The sequence below is a fragment of the Hermetia illucens genome, chromosome 2 (assembly GCF_905115235.1).
Source record: "Hermetia illucens chromosome 2, iHerIll2.2.curated.20191125, whole genome shotgun sequence".
Lineage (NCBI taxonomy): Eukaryota > Metazoa > Arthropoda > Insecta > Diptera > Stratiomyidae > Hermetia > Hermetia illucens.
This window is the reverse complement of record NC_051850.1, coordinates 157,983,996-158,001,579: the sequence shown is the minus strand read 5'-3', so window position 1 is coordinate 158,001,579 and position 17,584 is coordinate 157,983,996. Positions and strand designations below refer to the sequence as shown.

The following is a 17,584-nucleotide window of genomic DNA, read 5'->3' as shown; positions in this document are numbered from 1 at the left end:
CTGCGGAGCTGGCGGCAAATTCTTCACGATGGTCTGTACGTAGTCCAAGTAAAACGAAAAGTAGGTAGACTTAAGTTTAAGATTTCGACGAACATTTTCTTGGCGCTTCTTTATTACGAACATCAGCATTCTGATCATACGCGCGAATTTCCTGTGCCACTATGGTTTGCTAGTGGCTATATATTATAGATCCCTCATTGACCCCACAACCCCCCTTAAGTCATCAGGAAAAATTTCATCCTTCTCAGCCAATACTCTTTCAATTGTTTTTGAAGCCGTTGCCGACGCAGGTATTCGTTAACTTCTTCAAAAATACCGCAACATCACCACCGAGCGTAGTCTTCCTGATCCGGTTAAGTATGATGTTCAGCACCACATCAACACTACTGGCCCACCGATCTTTTCTAAGGTGCGCCCATTACCACTCCAGAAGCTCGCAGTTGCACGGAAAGAATTCGAAGATCTTCTTAAGCAGGATATTTGCCGACCAGTCTTCCGCACTTCACATGGTCCCTAAATGGAATAGCGAATCGAGACATTGTGATGATTACAGACACTCATCCACGATTTTACGCACTCTATCACAAACTGCTGTATTTTCTTGACCTTGGGGTTAGTCAAGGCATACCATCAGATCACAATCGCTCCCGAAGGCATTCCGAAAACGACAATATGCACACCTTTCAGACTCTACGAGTTCACTGGGATGACTTTTGGACTGTGCGCAAACCTTCCCGTCTAATTGTCTTGTTTCCAGAGGCTGTTCAGGCGTCTGAGACCACGAAATAACAGCAGGCTGGCCAGGCATTCGGACAGTGAGTCCTTGAGGTGTTTAACGTGAGCACCTGTCTGGACGACTTAATCCCATGGCCTTCTTAAGACACGAATTGATTTTGTGACCACAATCAAAGCCCCGCTGAGACAAGCAACAACGGTACCAGTCTATACCAAGTGCATGGCTTAGCATTCATACTGGTGGATGCAAGACCTACCTAAATCTCTACCGAACTAAGGAGTACGGCACCCGTGTTGAAACGCAACACCACGCCGAGGCTCGAAGGTCTCTTCTCGCTTGAGTATAATCAACAACCCCCATGAAGCTCCCACTAGGGGCCAACCGCAAATAACCGAGCTGTACTCACATACAACGGGAGTTCACCCGAAGTATGAGAGTCCAGGGACTATCTCCGTTCCCATGGTACCAGTATACCACTGGTAAGGTTTCGCGACCAATTCTGATCGGCCTGATTAGGCGAATCGGTTAGTCTCCGGAAAATATTTCTTCCAGCTTGAATCCTCCCCTTTTCTCGGAGCTGGGCAAACTCCTCAGCTTTAAACGCCACCGGACCACTGCTTACCACCCGCAGTCCAATGGGATGCTTGAAAGCTGGCACAAGACGCTGAAGGCCACTATAATGGCCCAAAACGACCCTTCTTGGTCACAGGTCCTGCCACTCGTAGTTCTTGGCCTCCGAACAGCCAATCGGTACAAATTTGCTTGAGGTCCCGCAGAGCTGGAATACGGGGAGAATCTAAGACTCCCCAGCGACATCAGATCGGGACTCAACGCTAGCGGTCTGTTGCGTCTGCTCAAGGACGCAATGCCAAAACTGAAGCCGCCACCACCCGCGAACCACGCGAAAACCGCGACTGACGTGCCCAGGGATCTCAAATCCTGTACGCACGTCCTAATTAGGACGGATGCTCCTCGGAAGCCTCTGCAACCACCTTATGAGGGACCCTTTGAAGTCCTCGAGCGAGGCGGACATTATTATAGCCCCAACGTCGGGGGCACCAAACGGGTCTCCTTGGCTCGACTAAAACCCTTCGTGCAGCAAGAAAACGCGACCAGGGCGAGAGGCGTGCAACGTATCCGCTTTGACTTGCGGCAGCTGAATGGAGGGAGCTGCGCTGGAACCTCCTTTGATTTCAGCTGGGGGTGGAGTGTTGTACCGGAGCGAACAACTTGTTTGTCGCACGCACGCAAGCGCGAATCGAGTTGGTCACCACATCGAAACATAATTTTTGACAACGTAAATAGTTTTTCGATGTCGGTCGAAGTCCGAGACGACACGAGGAGGAAAAGGACTCCTCCCTAATAAATTTTAATAATTTAAATTGATAAAAATAAAAAAAAAATTAACTTACAATTAAAGTATTTAACTTTCAATACCATTTCCCCCCTTTATGACCGAGTATTACCCCCATCCTCCTTCGGTGAATTCAGAAGCACAACAATCCTAGCAGTTTCATAAAATGCTGGAAATTGCCCCTAAACAATACTCATATAAACGCTGGACTTGAAATGCGATGGTCCGCTAGACGGCTAGACCTCTTTTCGTTTACTAGGAAAAGCAATTGTCCACCACGTAGCATCCCTCGCGGTTCTCCTTTCGGATTGCCCCAGCATATTATCATCCATGATGGTCATCCACTCATCCAAGAGCTCCACTTTTCAACCAGCTGACAAAAGTATAAATCAGGGAGGGAAGAGCGGTCGGTTACAACTCCATTCAAGCAAAATGCCAAAATGCGAATTGATTCGCGCCTAATCCATCGAGTCGGTGTCCTTTTTACTGAACAGCATTACCTCAATAGCCGGGCATTCAACAATTTCATGACTGGGCAAACGCCTTTGCTGCAACGTTCACACATGTAACGTCAATATCATTGATGCCTCTGGAGTCTTTAAACATAAATTTAGAAATTTCAGACAATACCTCTGGAAAACCAGGGGTTTTCTCTTCCATTATGCAATTGTCTACTTAATTCCCCATGGCAAACCTATTGAAGATAAGACCTATTGAAGATAGTAGCCGATGTTCAAAGAACCGGACAGTCTAGAAATTATTAGTACGTACAGATGATTTCTGGGCTGGAATACCTTCGAGTCTAACTACATAGCTTGTGCTTTTCAAAACCCTCCAACACGTGGAAAAATCTATCTTTAGGGGAAGTATAGATACTTCAAGCGTTTATAATTTTTCATTAAAAAATTAGCTCTCTTCTAGATTCACTTACGTCCCATGTTCCCAGACCAATTAAAGGCATTTGGGATCCATCACCAAGTTTCACCGAAGGTACTTTAACCATTTTTCCACCTTTACAATCGTACACTCTCCACTTTCACAATAATTCACACAATCGTAATCACCGCCGGCCGGTTGCTGACTGATTAGTTATCTATCTTCAACGGAGTTCACGCACAAATCAACTTAACGAAATAATGTTATCTGGAATCCATGTACGACGACAGCCAGATGCAGAACCATATCTACGAGTACGCTAACTACAGTGATCACAAAGAATATTGAATATACTGCCATATGGAAACAATCTTTACTAGTAAGAGGTCCTCTAATTCATTTTACTGAACCTATATGAGTTTTAGCGAATTATTTCACTTTGGGGTTAGTTTTATCTCATCCGAACTGAAATATAGTGCAACTTGTACTCAACTAATTGCATTGCACAAAGTGAATAATCTGAGGTGTACGAACTTGTTTTCCATGAGTCATTTAATAAGAAAGATATCAATAAGTAACAAATGCATGCGACCGGAAGTTACATTGTCACTTGAGCGATATAGATAGACTCAGCAGTTTTCCCATATATAACTCAGCTCTTGCAGCACATGTAGAGACATATACGTAAGTCGTTTCCAAGTTCAATAATCGGAACATGATTCCCTAATGGTTTATAGTAAGAAGGAAAATTCCCTGGAAAATTATTTCAATTTATGAACGTAAGCATTGAAAGAAATAAAACTCTACGATTCGTCCGATCCGTTTTGAAAGGAACAGTCGTGTCCTGAGCGCAATTTGTGACTAATGACAGTGGATGAAAAAAGCGGGAAATAGGGAAAAATTAAACAAATCAGAACTCGGAAGTAAGGTGCTTCAAGTGTGAAAGTGTTGAGATTTTCCCGCCTGCCTCGCCGAACTTAAATGATTCCGACAACTTTATACTCTTTTACCAAGATGTAAGGGGTCTAAGGACCAAGCTGTCGGATTTCAAACTGTCTGCCTTAACACTCCAACACCACGTCATTTGCATTTCTGAAACCTGACTGACTGGTTGACAGGATTTTAGATTCTGAGCTGCTCCAAGGTTACTCTGTCTTTCGTTGAGACAGGGGCTGTGCTGCCCTTGACAAGACAACTAATAGCTGTTAAGTCCCCTCTCCGTGCCGAAATGATCTTTTCCTCCACCTACGATTCTGTCACCAATCGTATTATCATATCGTGTATATATTTTCCCTGCCTCAGCCCTAATCGTTTTGTTTCCCTCACTTCCTTTCATCTTCTGTGGGAACTTCAACCTTCCTATATTCTCCTGGCCTTCTCTCCCTACCTAAAAACTCCACTTTCATGTACACCTGTGAGGCGTTCTAGTTTAACCTTTCTAGAAACCACTTAGATCGCACTTTTGATCTTGTCCTTTCTAACCTTCTTGTGCGTTGCTCCAATGACCTCAAGCCCCCTCTTACGTTGCCTTTGAGGTCCATCATCCTGCTCTCGAGTTCGATGCTAAAATATCCCGACTACACTCTCCCGTCGCATCCTAAGTGCTTACGCTCTTACCCTGTCTGGTTCACCACTGAAGTCAACAAAAACTACGTCAAAAACACACTGCGAGGAAGAAATTCCTGTCTTCTAGAACCTATGCTTACTTAGTTTTTTTCGAATTTCTGAAGACTCACTAAAGCGCGGAGACCTCAAACCTTTCTGATCCCACATTCGCAAATCCCGCTGTCCTGCCCAGCTATTCCTTCCGTCCATTAAATTCTCTGGATCCTCAGCTAACTCCAACCAACTATCTTGTGATTTACTCTGCCACTACTTTTGCTCAGCCCATGTTCACCCTCCTTCCTCCGAATCCCTCCCAATAGTGGATGTAGCCTGCCCGCATCGCCTACCATTCCCCTTCTTACCCCTCTTCTTGTCGAATACCTGATTGGCAAACTTGATGATAATATGGAACCTGGCTACGATGGTCTTCTAAACCTTTTTTGCTCAAAACTAAGCCCATCTCCCTCCCCCTATCTCTTATTATCAACAAAAGCCTCGAAGAGAATGATTTTCCCGCCTTATGGAAAGAGGCTCCTATCATCGCTATTCACAAAATTGGCGATCGTTCGCTTGCCGAGAATTACCATCCCATTTCCCTCCTCTCCTCCTGTTCCAAAATCTTGGAAAGATATGTCAGCGATTGGTTGTCTATCCCCTTTGACCAGCACATAGTGAAAGAGCAACACGGCTTTGTTAAGCGTAAGTCCACTGCCTCCAACCTGCTTGACTTCACCAACTTTGTCACCAAATATTTAAATTCACAACGAGAAGCACATACCATTTACACTGATGTTGTTAAAGCCTTCGACACTGTAAATCATAAGATACTTCTATCCAAACTCTCGTCTCAAAGCGTTCCTATACCACTTGTTTTATGGCTTGCCTCTTACCTTTCCAACCGATCCTGCCGCGTCTCTTTTGACAACTGCACTTCCCACTCCTTCCCCCTCCTCTGGCGTCCCACGGGGATCTATTCTGGGCCCTTTGTTATTTTTATTTTTTATCAACGACCTCTTCTCTGCCCCCCCCCCCCCCCTCCTTACTTGTCCCTGTTTGCTTTATGCCCACGACCTTAAGCTGTTTTTCGCTCTATCGTCGCCTATAGACTGTATTTCCCTTCAATTTAACCTAGACACTCTGGTTCGGTGGTGCTCGACTAATGGTTTAGCGCTAAACGTCAGAAAGTATCACTTTATTTGCTACTCCCTCACCCACTTCTTACTCCTACTCTCTTAACAGACATTCCTTGCCATCCTTAAATTCCAAGACCTCGGAGTCACTTTCGACAATAAGCTCCGCTTTGACACCCACTGCCCCGAAGTCACCAATAGAGCAGCAAAATTGTCAGGCTTTATACCTCACCCCTCCTCTGATTTTGACTCTAACAATCAATTCCCTCGTGAAGAATACCCTCGAGTACTGCTCCGTGATCTGGTCGTAATTGTGATTGTCTTGCCCTTGAAAATGTGCAACGTAAATTCACTCGTTCCCTCTTTTTTAAGAAAAGCTTCCCTCGTGTGGACTACTTCTCCCGCCTCCGTTTTCTAAACCCCCCTTCCTACATCATCATAGATCCTATCTGGATTTATGCACATTTTTTAAACTTTCCTTATGTTTAATGAACCTGTCATCCTGCGTCTTATATTACACCTAACGCAGACATTTTGAACGAGCCCTTCGCAAAGCAGAGTTGCAACATCTATCCTATTCGACAGATTTAGCTCTCTCTGACTTTTGGATTTTCCGACACCTCAAAAAATCTTACGTGGATATCAATTTTCATCAAATAAAAAGGTTGTAGCCGCTATAAACGGGTATGCAGATCTTCTGAAAAATCACTAGAGGGGTGGGATCCTTAAATTAGAGAATCATTCGAATAAGAGTATAAAAGTTAAGTCAGATTACACAGAAAAATAAAGTAATTTTTACAACTAGAAATCCGCATTTTCATTTCCTTCCGCGAACTTTTTGATATAGCTAGTATTTGGTATCCAGACCAATATTTTGTTGACTTTGGGTATCTCTCTAGCCTCACTACCCACCAGAATAGCTCCTTCTCATGTATAACAACCTGTATCGTGACCTTGAGTCTTCTTTATGAAGGCTATTAACAAGATTCCTTTGTCCAAATAGCTACCCACGAATTGAAACCTAGTACAGGTTTCACACTTTGGACAGGATAGCACTTTGCATCGTCCTGCTTTTTTCAGGGGTCAGCTTTCCTTCTGGGTAGTTTTCCAATACCACAACCATCTTCAGATGAGTTTACACTTTCCTGTCGGTTTTCCCCAGATTATATTAACCCACTGGGTCTTACTTTTGGAGAGATTTCTGCTTCTCGGTCTTTTGAAAGGTTTCACTTAACTCGGAGTTTAAATAATTTTTTCCACTCGGTCTACATTCGTCTTTCGCCTTCAGGTATCAGACCGCCTCTTTCCATCCATCCACCCATTAACATGGATTCATAACACTTTTTGTTGGGATTTGTCGATTACCACTTGACTATTAGGTACCTCGTGGTTCCCCAGGAGATAGATCCTACTAAGCACCCCTACCATGACAAAGTAAGTACTCAGAAAGGGTTCTTTTCTTTTGATATTTTGGACAGGTAACTCTATAGATTCTCGATTTTGATTTCGTGCTCGGTCCTCATATCCATGCACATTTATTTTTTTAGAGAAGGGATCAATTTTGTGGCTATGTTCGAATATATAACAGTCATTTTTTACTGTCCTCTACCTCCACTCTATGTGAAAATCCCGTAGTTACTTGATTGATTTTAAATTGTATTGTATCCACATTATTAGTTTTCCGCTGCATTGTCCAAAATCTGAAAATGCAGATACCTCAACACTAACATCAAATTGAAGTTGTTCCGCACCAGGAACACATACCGCATAGCCGTAGAAGTTAGTATTTCCTGTTCACTCCTTGGTGGAGATTGGGCACTCCTTTCAGTCAGATTCTGCTTCAGTTTTACTATTATTGCACTTAACACTGCAAAGGTAAACTCACCCCAGCGAGACGAACACAGACACCCATGACGACTGGAATTCGAACCCAGAGCAGCGAGATTGCGAGACTGACGCTTTATCCCCTCAACCATCCCGCCGTCATAGAAGTAGTGAATATATAATAAAAATTACCTCAACAGAAGTGGCACAGCATCCTAAAAGAACTCTTTTGTCTTTGATGGTTATAATCTACATACCCATTCATTATAACATGTTGATCAAACCTATAATAGACTAGAATTTTAATAAGTTCCTTTCCAGGTATCTTAGCCTGACATCTGGTATTAAGTATTCTCTCAGGTGTCTGAACTTATTTTGCACAAGTGACAGACACTCTCTCAAGGCATGGTTTCGTTTCGTTAGTCACTTCACAGAATCTGCAGACAGTATCCGTAACAGCATAAGGCTCTCCTTGGTGTTCCTCGAGCGCTTGGGTTCGTATCCCCCGGGACTGTTCCACTCCTGGAAACTTCACCCAGCATCATAGTTTATCTTTTTTCCTATTGCACAGAAAGGTTCTGATTTGTACAGCGAAGTCCCTGCTCCCTTCCTGGTCCAGAATATCCAGATGTTAATGCGCAAGCCGAGCGTATTCAGTCTATAAAAGCATACCCATGCCAGTTTGAAGTTCCTCGGGTTGCACCTAAATGCCATAATAGCCGTTTGGCTGCCGGTCAGAATAACAACTTTCTGCTCTCTATAGTTCTTTTGAAGGATGAAGGAAGACAGCTTTCTGTAGTATATATTTCCACCTGAAATATACTAGTATGTCTACTTATTGGTTCCTTGGACCAATCATTCCGGTGCCCGGTACCTCAGCTGTGGGGGGTCCATCAGCGTATCAAATAATCAGTTTAAGTTTTTATGCCGCCTCAACTTGCCCGACTACTTTATAGTTAAAAGAGGAAAGAAGACGGCTACGGTTCCTTACCAGGGTAGAGGCAACTCTTCAGACGCTGCCTCACCTCTGCCCTGGAAACATCCGGCATCAAGTTGATGCGGACATAGGACTCCCCAATCTCTAAAAAAGTACTTTATCGTATTTCATATTTCTTGTCGAAATGAAATCTCACTGTCATGCTATTCTTTCGTAACGGTAATTCAGGATACCGCCTAGAACAAATGTCAATTTTTCTTAAATTTAGACAACTCTCTGCTTCGATGATACCCCCGGACATTCTACCCTTCTTGCCTGCATCTGTATGTGAAGGTGAAGGGGAGTCAACCATAGAACGACCTCTAAGGATGCCGTTAGGCATGTCCTCTTTGCCCCAACGATACATGCATAACCCAATCACTGAAGTTTATGCAACTTCCTGGCCGTTTTGGCGAGTTCGGTTCAATGCGTCTTCCAGAGTAGTTTATTGGTGTAGGGTAATTTTCAAATATTTGAAATCTGTTTCTGGTTGAACTCTCAGGTGATATGCTTGAGCTTGTTAGTGAATGAAAGTGTATGGTAGTTTTGGCAACATTGATAATAGCTCCACCCTCCTGTACCAAGAGCGAGTATGCAATTCAGTTTGATTGAAATGCAAGGGGGAATAGTAACGTAAACTTCCGTAGTACCTTTCTCATAAACTTTTCCAATAACTGCTATACTTCACTTGCCTTTCAATAAACTTGATAAACTTTATTTGGAAATTAAACGCGTAATTCATATAACAAACAAAAACTTAATACTCTTAGAATTCTTCATGAAACGGATAATGTGGACTATTCTTAGCATGGGTCATGGGAATGATGCGATGTCCTGTGTTAAATCCATCCAAAACTTGACGATCCTCAGCGCTCAATTGAAAGTCAAATATATCGATATTGGCTTGAATACGGCTCTTTGTAACGGATTTTGGAATGGGGACAACTCCGCTGTCGACCTAGATGAAAACAGCAATAAGTCCTTTTGTGCGTACAATATATAGCGATCCAAGGAATACTCACCAGCCATCGTAGAATTACTTGTGCGGAACTCTTGTTATATTTCTTGCCGATTTCAATAATTTTCTTGTCGTTTAGGAAGTCACCTCGATTTCCTTCAGGACGACCAAGAGGACAATAACCCGTAACAACAATGTTGAGGTTTTTACAAAATTCAATGAGTTTCTTTTGACTGAGACCAGGATGAGCTTCGATCTGAAAAGGAAAATCAAATATCAATATCCTTAAACATTTGCAAGCCGTTGATTTTGTTGACCTAGCATAACGAGATCTGGGATGGCGCTCAACCATCTCGTAGAAATGAATGACTAAACTGCGTTTAATAATGCTAAAGATAATTATCTATTGGCATACCTGGTTGTGAACTGGCTTGATGGTTGCGGCTGACAACAACCTGGTAAGCTGCTTTGAATTGAAGTTGGAGACACCAATGCTTTTTGTCAATCCAAGACCAACCAGCTTTTCCATTGCCTTCCATGTATCAACATAATCCACATCACTGAAATGAATCGAATAACGCCCGTAAGATCCTACTTTGGAAACAAAAAACAATCTTCAAATGCAATACCTGAGTTTCACCTCTCCTGATGGATCGGTTGGAAACATTACGCGGTCTCCTTCATAGACATAAGCGTAAGGCCAATGCATCAAATACATATCAATGTAATCCAGACCGAAATTTTTCAATGACAATCGGCAGGCCTTTTCCACCCTCTCCGGATCATGGAAATGACACCATAGCTGCAAAAATAGATAGATAAATTTGGAGTAGATGTTGACATTAGTGAATATTTAGACCATTGACTTCGGTTTACCTTTGTCACTATGTAGACATCCTCACGTTTTATAGCTCCTTCGGCGATCTTTTCACGGATTGCTTCACCAACCTCTGCTTCATTTTCATAAAAGTAAGCTGTATCAAAGTGGCGATAGCCGGCGTCAATGGCATCTTTCACCGCTCGTTTACAATCTCCACCTGTGGACTTATGGTATTTTTGTTAGTTTTAAAAATCAAACTTTCTCAATGAAAATAGCTAGGCTAGATATTTTCGCATTCAAAATAAGGCGGTGTCTAAGAAGACTATTCTAACTTAGGATATCAAGGATCTCTACCCCGGCAGCAAGAAATAGACTTTGTAACAAGTGATGTTGGCAGTTTGTATGAAGAATCAAATACTTTCAACTTAATCCTGATTGAAGATGCAAGTGGTTTCTAAATAGAATGAACCAAGGTAAAGTACCTTCTTTCAACGCAGAAAAATTGATTGATTTGCACTGAAGTAAAATACTGAATCTACATACAGAAACAGATAGGTCGCAATCCGAAAATTCGTTATCCATTATATAATGAAGAATATTTGATCCTTCATTCCTTTCCTAAATGTGAGTTGGGGCTTAAGAATGCGAGTGGTAGTAGAGGCGCATCCGACGTCGGATTGTTACTGACGGCTATCGTAAGGCACGCTCTCTTGACTTAGGAGACGGCTCTTTAGAGGATTCTGACTACAAGATTCCGGTCCAGGTTAGGGAGCAACACAATTGTGTAGTGCTATGCACCAACAGAGATTTCCAACATAATGGAGAAGGATACTTTCTATAAGCAGGTAAACGCAGTTCAGGAGAGGCTTCCGAAAAGTGACATTATGATCGTGATGGTTGATCTGAATGCCAAAATGGGCTCTGTCAACACCTTGCTCAGACATGTAATGGGGAAGCACGGTCTTAGCGACTATAACGATAATGATTGGTGGTTTGTGGATTGCAGCAGCTTCCCCCGGCTCATCATTGCTGGCGCATTGATCGAGCATACGAGGTTAGACAATTAAGTAATGAGACTGATTTTATTGCCGCGCATGCGGTAAACGTGCAACCTTCAAATTCCCGTCCCTTTCCCCGACATCCTTCCCTTCTCCATTGATATATTCACCATCGCTCTAGCTTGTTTAGTTCGCCTGATGTGTCGGGTTGACTAGACGTGTGTTGGTAGTGCTCGTCACGAAAATGGAGAAACGAAATCTAGAGCAACACGGCGAAAGAGCGGATTACACAACGACGAACCCAGCAGCGACAAAGGAATAACGATTTCCGCATTTTCTCATGGAACGTGCACACCCTGTACAGACCGCTGAGCAGCTAGCCGATACCCTGTCCCAATATAGGGCTGATGTAACAGCGTTACAGAGGATGCGTTGGACAGGGACCGGTTTCCTAGAGAAGAGTCGCTACACCATATATTATAGTGGCTATCCAGTAAACCATGAGTCGGAGAAGGATACCTTCTACGAGGCAGTAGAACGAACCCTCGAAGCCTCTCCCAAGTACGATATCAAAATCATACTTGGGGATTTTAACAGCCAAGTAGGGAAGGAGCCCGTATTCAGCCGCTGCGTTAGCTCCCATAGTTTACTTCAAAATACAAATGATAACGGACTGCGGATTATTCAATTAGCAGGGTCACACGAAATGTTTGTTGGAAGTACCTGGTTTGCGCGGAAAGTGGTCCACAAACATAAGTGGGCCTCTCCAGATGGGACCAGTTTCAACCTAATTGACCACGTGTTGATCGAACGCCACCACCCCTCAGCCTTGATGAATGTCAGAACATATAAGGGGGCCAATATAGACTTGGACCACTATCTCGTTGGCATGGTGCTCCGAGCTCGGAAAACAACACCACCCAGAATCCCCTGTGACAGTCAGGTGAGAGTAAACACTGAAGCCATCCACAAGACAACCCTCCGCAACACCTATAAGAGGGAAATGGATGCCGCAATAACCGCAGTCAACAGAGATCCTGGAGATGACGCGTGAACAAATGATCTTCATAATCACCTGAAGAACGTTATCATAAATACAACCACAAACATCAGAACGGCTGGTTTGACGATGAATGTAAGCTAGCAACGGAACGGAAGAATGATGCATTCTCAAAGAACGCGGGCATGCGCGGAGGCTTATCACGAACTCCGGCGAGCGGAGAAGCAACTTAACAGACGGAAAAAGGAAGCCTGGGAGAACCAACAGGTCTGTGAACTCGTAAAGTACAGGGAGCAACCGCACCAGGCGCGCAAGTTTTACCAACAAGTCAGCAGGATGAAGCCTTACACACCTCGATGTGAATCTGATTTCCGACAGAATGGGCATATTAGTGCGATGGGTTGAGTACTTTGATGAACTACTGAACAACCAGAACATCGGCGAGTTGGAGGTCCCGCCAACTAAAAACGACGGACAAGTACTGCCACCACCAAGTACAGAGAAACAGTCCGTGAAATTTCTCGGCTTAAAAATCATAAGTCGTCAGTAGCCAATGGAATTACAGCCGAATTGGTTAAATATGGAGGCGACCAATTACACCAAGTGGTTCATCAACTTGTGCCTGACGACTGTCACAAGAGGCATTATCTGCCTCATATATAAAAAGGTAGATATCACACAGTGCGGCAATTATAGCGGTATCTCGTTGCTGAGTACCATCTATAATATATTCTCCTCTATTTTGCTAAGTCGGATAGCCCCATACACCCAGAACATCATTGGCTCATACCAAAGAGGCTTCACTCCAGGCAAATCAGCAACAAATCGGATTTTCTCTCTGCGGCATGCGATGGAAAAACTGTTGAAATATGGACATTAGTCGCACCGACTTTAAAGCCGCCTATGATAGCATAGCCAGGATAAAACTGTACACGGCCATGAGAGAATTCGGTATGCCAACGAAATTGATAAGACTGACTTGGCTGACCCTGACCAATGTGCGAGGCCAGATAAAAGCAGCAGCATCACTCTCGAGACGTTTCAACATCAACAACGAGCTAAGACAAGGGGATGCCCTATCATGCGTCCTCTTTAACCTAGTCCTGGAGAAAGTAATTCGCGATGCAGATGTAAATGTGAGAGGCACCATCCTTTTCAAGTGCACCCAACTACTGCCATTATGGGAAGAATGATCCGAGATGTACAATATACCTTCATCTAGATCGAGCAGACGTTTTTTAAACATCACCAATTCGCAATTCATTCGCAGGAGAATAGCACAGGATGTTATCAAAAACAAGTCGGGATACTGGAACCTGGGCGCTTCGGGTATAAAGGTTTTGTGTTCATCTTATTTAAGAAACTTTCTATGCACGATTTTCCATTCATACAGAGCTAAGAATACATAGAAAATATTCCGTCATATTTTGCCAAACTCCAAGATACATATGTCCATACATATGAATGACATAAATACTGTGTTAATTCTAACTAAATAAACAAACGCATCTTCACACATTAACACTTCACTCCGTGGACAAAAAATACATATACGTATACGTTATGTACGTAAATTAAAAACCCCTGGAAACGACATCCACACATGTCTATTATATTAGTGACTACCCGGAAGTTTTATTAGCAAATAACTAAAAAAGCCTTTGTGGAAATAAATTTACTTGAAATACCAAATTTTGACCTTCTATAACTTTCTTAATAATAGTTGGATTGAGTTCAAACTTTCCAAAATTATGTCCTATATTATCTAGCCTGTGCTGATGTCAAATTTTGTAATTCTGGAATGAACTCAAGGAGGGTTTCAGGTAAATTTCTAAAATATGGTAATATATTATTATTAACTTTATTTGTGCATATATCGGAACGGTATGTATTTTGAGGCCTAGATTTCATATAGATACCTCGCTGTGATTTTTTTTCAGATTTTTCGGTTGGTTAGGTTCTGAGAACGAAACCTGTTTCACTTTCTGGGGCGCGCAGTTTAAACCATACCTCCCCTATGTTTCATCTAATATCAGAGCTATATCAGTCTCGAAAAGTACTAATTAAGCCCTTTCATTTGATACCCCACATGACCATATTCTGTGAAAAAAATGTACACCCCGCTTTCACATGTACGGGGAGCCCCCCGTCAAACTCAACATCAACTGGCGCCACTAAAGGGACATATAATCGGTTCAGCCGTTTCCAAGTAAATCAGGTGTTACAAACAGACAGACAGACATTGAGTCGATTTTAATAAGGTTTTGTTTCACACAAAATCTTAAAGCCTTGACTTGTAAACCACGACTTTTTAAAAACGTTTCTATATGAAATCCATAGCAACTTTAGCAGTTTTATTTCACAAAATATTTTACTTTTGATACAAAAAAATATTGCCGTCATCCATCGATTTTTCGACCTTCTATAAGTCAGCGGAAGTGCCTTCACCAATGACAAAATTTAATAGACCTATATCTTTATTTCTATTTAAGAATGGTTTTATAAATAGATGTACCAATTCTTTGTTTGCAAATAGACTTTCATCAGTAATTTCAAATCACGTAATTCTCATCCTTTTTAAACTTATTAAGCCAACGATCACCCACATTAAGGGGATCATCCCGTGTGAAAGCCGTTTTTTTTGGCTTTTTTCGACATTTTTTGTGAAAAACTGGATGAAGATACAATTACGAATTTTTCACCATAGATTTATTAATATCTTGAGCGTGCATAGTAATTTTTCTAGCCCGATGGCATAGTTGGTTATTGAAATAGAGAGCAATTTAAACACCCATCTCCAAAAAAAGGTGTTATTCTGCTGCCACGCTAGAGGGTGCTGCGATCATCTTAATGAAAAAAAGTAAACGGCATTTTAATGTACAGACTTAACTACAGTCCGCAAACTAAGATTATTAAAAAATATTAAAAGCTAAATTTTTGGTGCCCTGTTAAACTTTTTTTTGTGAATTTTGGTGTTTTTTAAGGCTTCTTTAATGAATAAAAAAAAACTACTGAATGGATCGCAATTCCTAGTTTGGGGACCGTAGAAATATGTTCTGAATAAGTCGTGAAAATTTCAAAGAATTTCGTTGGATAGATTTTGGGCTATGGTGGCAGCCGATTTTCAACATGCAGTTTCGAGAAAAATGCATTTAAAAAGTAGAATACGATTTTTAGCCATAAAACCTTAACTGACCATTAATTTGCTATAATTAGTTAATAAAACTTAGATTTCTTCAAAAACCACATGTACAGCCTTAGCTTCAATTCTTGTCCTTTTAGCAAAGTCTTTCGAACGTCATTCGGACTGATAAATACCCGGTTTTTCACAGCGATCGACATAAATCTGGCATGTGACTTATCACGTGTTTAAAACTATAATTTCCGAACGACCCGGAAAACCAAAAAATTACTTTGCCCATATGTTCTACACTATATCTAGATACAATTGATGCCAAAAAAAAATTCGATTCCGCCGATCCGGCACACGGGATGACCCCCTTAAATTCATCAGAAATTTATTTGAAACGAGAATTTATTTCTTTTGCTTAGGTTTTTATCCTACCTCCACTTATTTCTAATTACCAACCCGACCATTATTTTTATGTTACATTATTCATATTTTGGCTGTGTCGCATATGAATTATAAAGGAAGCAATAGACTCCCCGCCCGCACTAATGATGGAAATCACTTCTATCGTACAATCTAACAAAACTCTCAAAGACAGTTTTTGAAATTATGAGCATCTTAAATTTCAGCCAAAATCAAACAGACTGAAAAGTCCGCACCATGTTGTGTGACGCCACAACTCGAGCTAAGAAACTTCAGTAGCCCGCAAACTGGCAGTTACTCATGAAAATATAATACTGTCAATATTAATTTCCCGTGTGAAATGCTAAGGACGACGATGAAATATTGTTTCGTGCCTTGCTGCACAAATAACTCCACAAAAACCCTGCTATTCTGAGAGGAAATTTTTGGAAGAAGAGGAAACATAAAGTAACTTGAAACATTCCGAATTGGTTTTTTCAACGGATATGGTAATTTGGCAGGTGGAACTACTATTTCGGCGTAAAAACCTGTAGAGTCATTTCCTAACGCTGGGTGTCTACTGTCCAGTCCTCATTCGACAACCCCGCGCCCATAGTTCATCAAATAACTCTATTAGATATACTGTGTCCGTACCGATTGAATGCTCTTGAAATACTGCTAAGAGAACAACCGGTAACTAATGGAATCTCCCAGAGCTTCCAAGAAGCTTTCTATAGCGTCATGGTAAACATAACCTCCCTCATCCATCTCTAATACTGACATTTGAAAGTCAATGTCAAGGCGATTGGGATTGCCGAATTGTTGCCTTAATATTAAAGTGATTAGCATGACACTTATTAATCAGAACCAAAAACCAGAAGCTGAGCACTCGCCTGATGCGTGATATGGTCTCGGAGTTTCACTTTGCTATGTACTTACTGTGTAGGTGCCCAATCCAATAATAGGCATCACGGTATTATCATTTTGCTTGATTGTTGGTATTTTCACCATTTTCACGCACTTTTCTTAATTATTCTCAACCTTACAAGATCCTGATTAAAGACTATGCTGGAACCGAGAGTTACAGTTGAATCTAGCACCACTGAAGGCAAAACAGAACTGAACTGAGCGTAGTACACTGGAAAGTTCTCAGTATCTTTTATAGACATCTGTTTTAAAGCTTCATGTTTATGTTTTTGATAACAGATACTTAACCCTTGTCTGTTAGATACCGAATATTTGTAGACAAAGATGAAATTGAAAATATTGAGAATCTGCTCAGAAATATTATAATTCAGGAAATTATTTACATGAACCATTGCACATCGAAAAATGACAACTATTCTGATTTTAACTCCATTTGCAAAATAATATAACGTATTATTTACATTCAATATAAAATCAACTGCTAATTTTCTCCGTAAATACATATTTCCATTAACAAGCCATCATAAAACTAAGGGTTAAATACTTGTGCATGTACATGTGATTAAAACATGTTAATTTCCATGTTGTCGTTAAAATAAAAAGATTAACAAATAATTCCTAAGCCAATAAGTGATTTATTGTTTTATATTCAATTTCAGTTGTGAATTCACAATAATTTAAACAAAATGGAAAGCAATAAAAAAAGGTCATATCGTTCAAGCAATAGATGGTTTTCATTAAATATTACAGATTATATTTTATTGGAGGCTTTTTTCGATACTAATATTCATCACGATATATGGGGGACATTCAGCTGTATTCTCCTCTGCAATGAACTTTAAGTTTTT

At 41.4% G+C, this 17,584-nt stretch overlaps 1 protein-coding gene across 1 annotated transcript; it reads right to left on the bottom strand.

Annotated features, from left to right (window-relative positions):
* Nucleotides 1-9,194: 9,194 nt before the first annotated feature.
* On the bottom strand, nucleotides 9,195-16,959 carry LOC119650104 (aldo-keto reductase family 1 member B7-like). The gene is made up of 6 exons (XM_038052624.1): nucleotides 16,749-16,959; nucleotides 10,336-10,503; nucleotides 10,089-10,261; nucleotides 9,875-10,019; nucleotides 9,524-9,715; nucleotides 9,195-9,459 (listed from the first exon to the last, which is right to left on the bottom strand). Exons 1-6 carry the CDS (start codon nucleotides 16,818-16,820, stop codon nucleotides 9,268-9,270), a joined length of 942 nt encoding a protein of 313 aa, XP_037908552.1. The 5' UTR covers nucleotides 16,821-16,959; the 3' UTR covers nucleotides 9,195-9,267.
* Nucleotides 16,960-17,584: the final 625 nt, after the last annotated feature.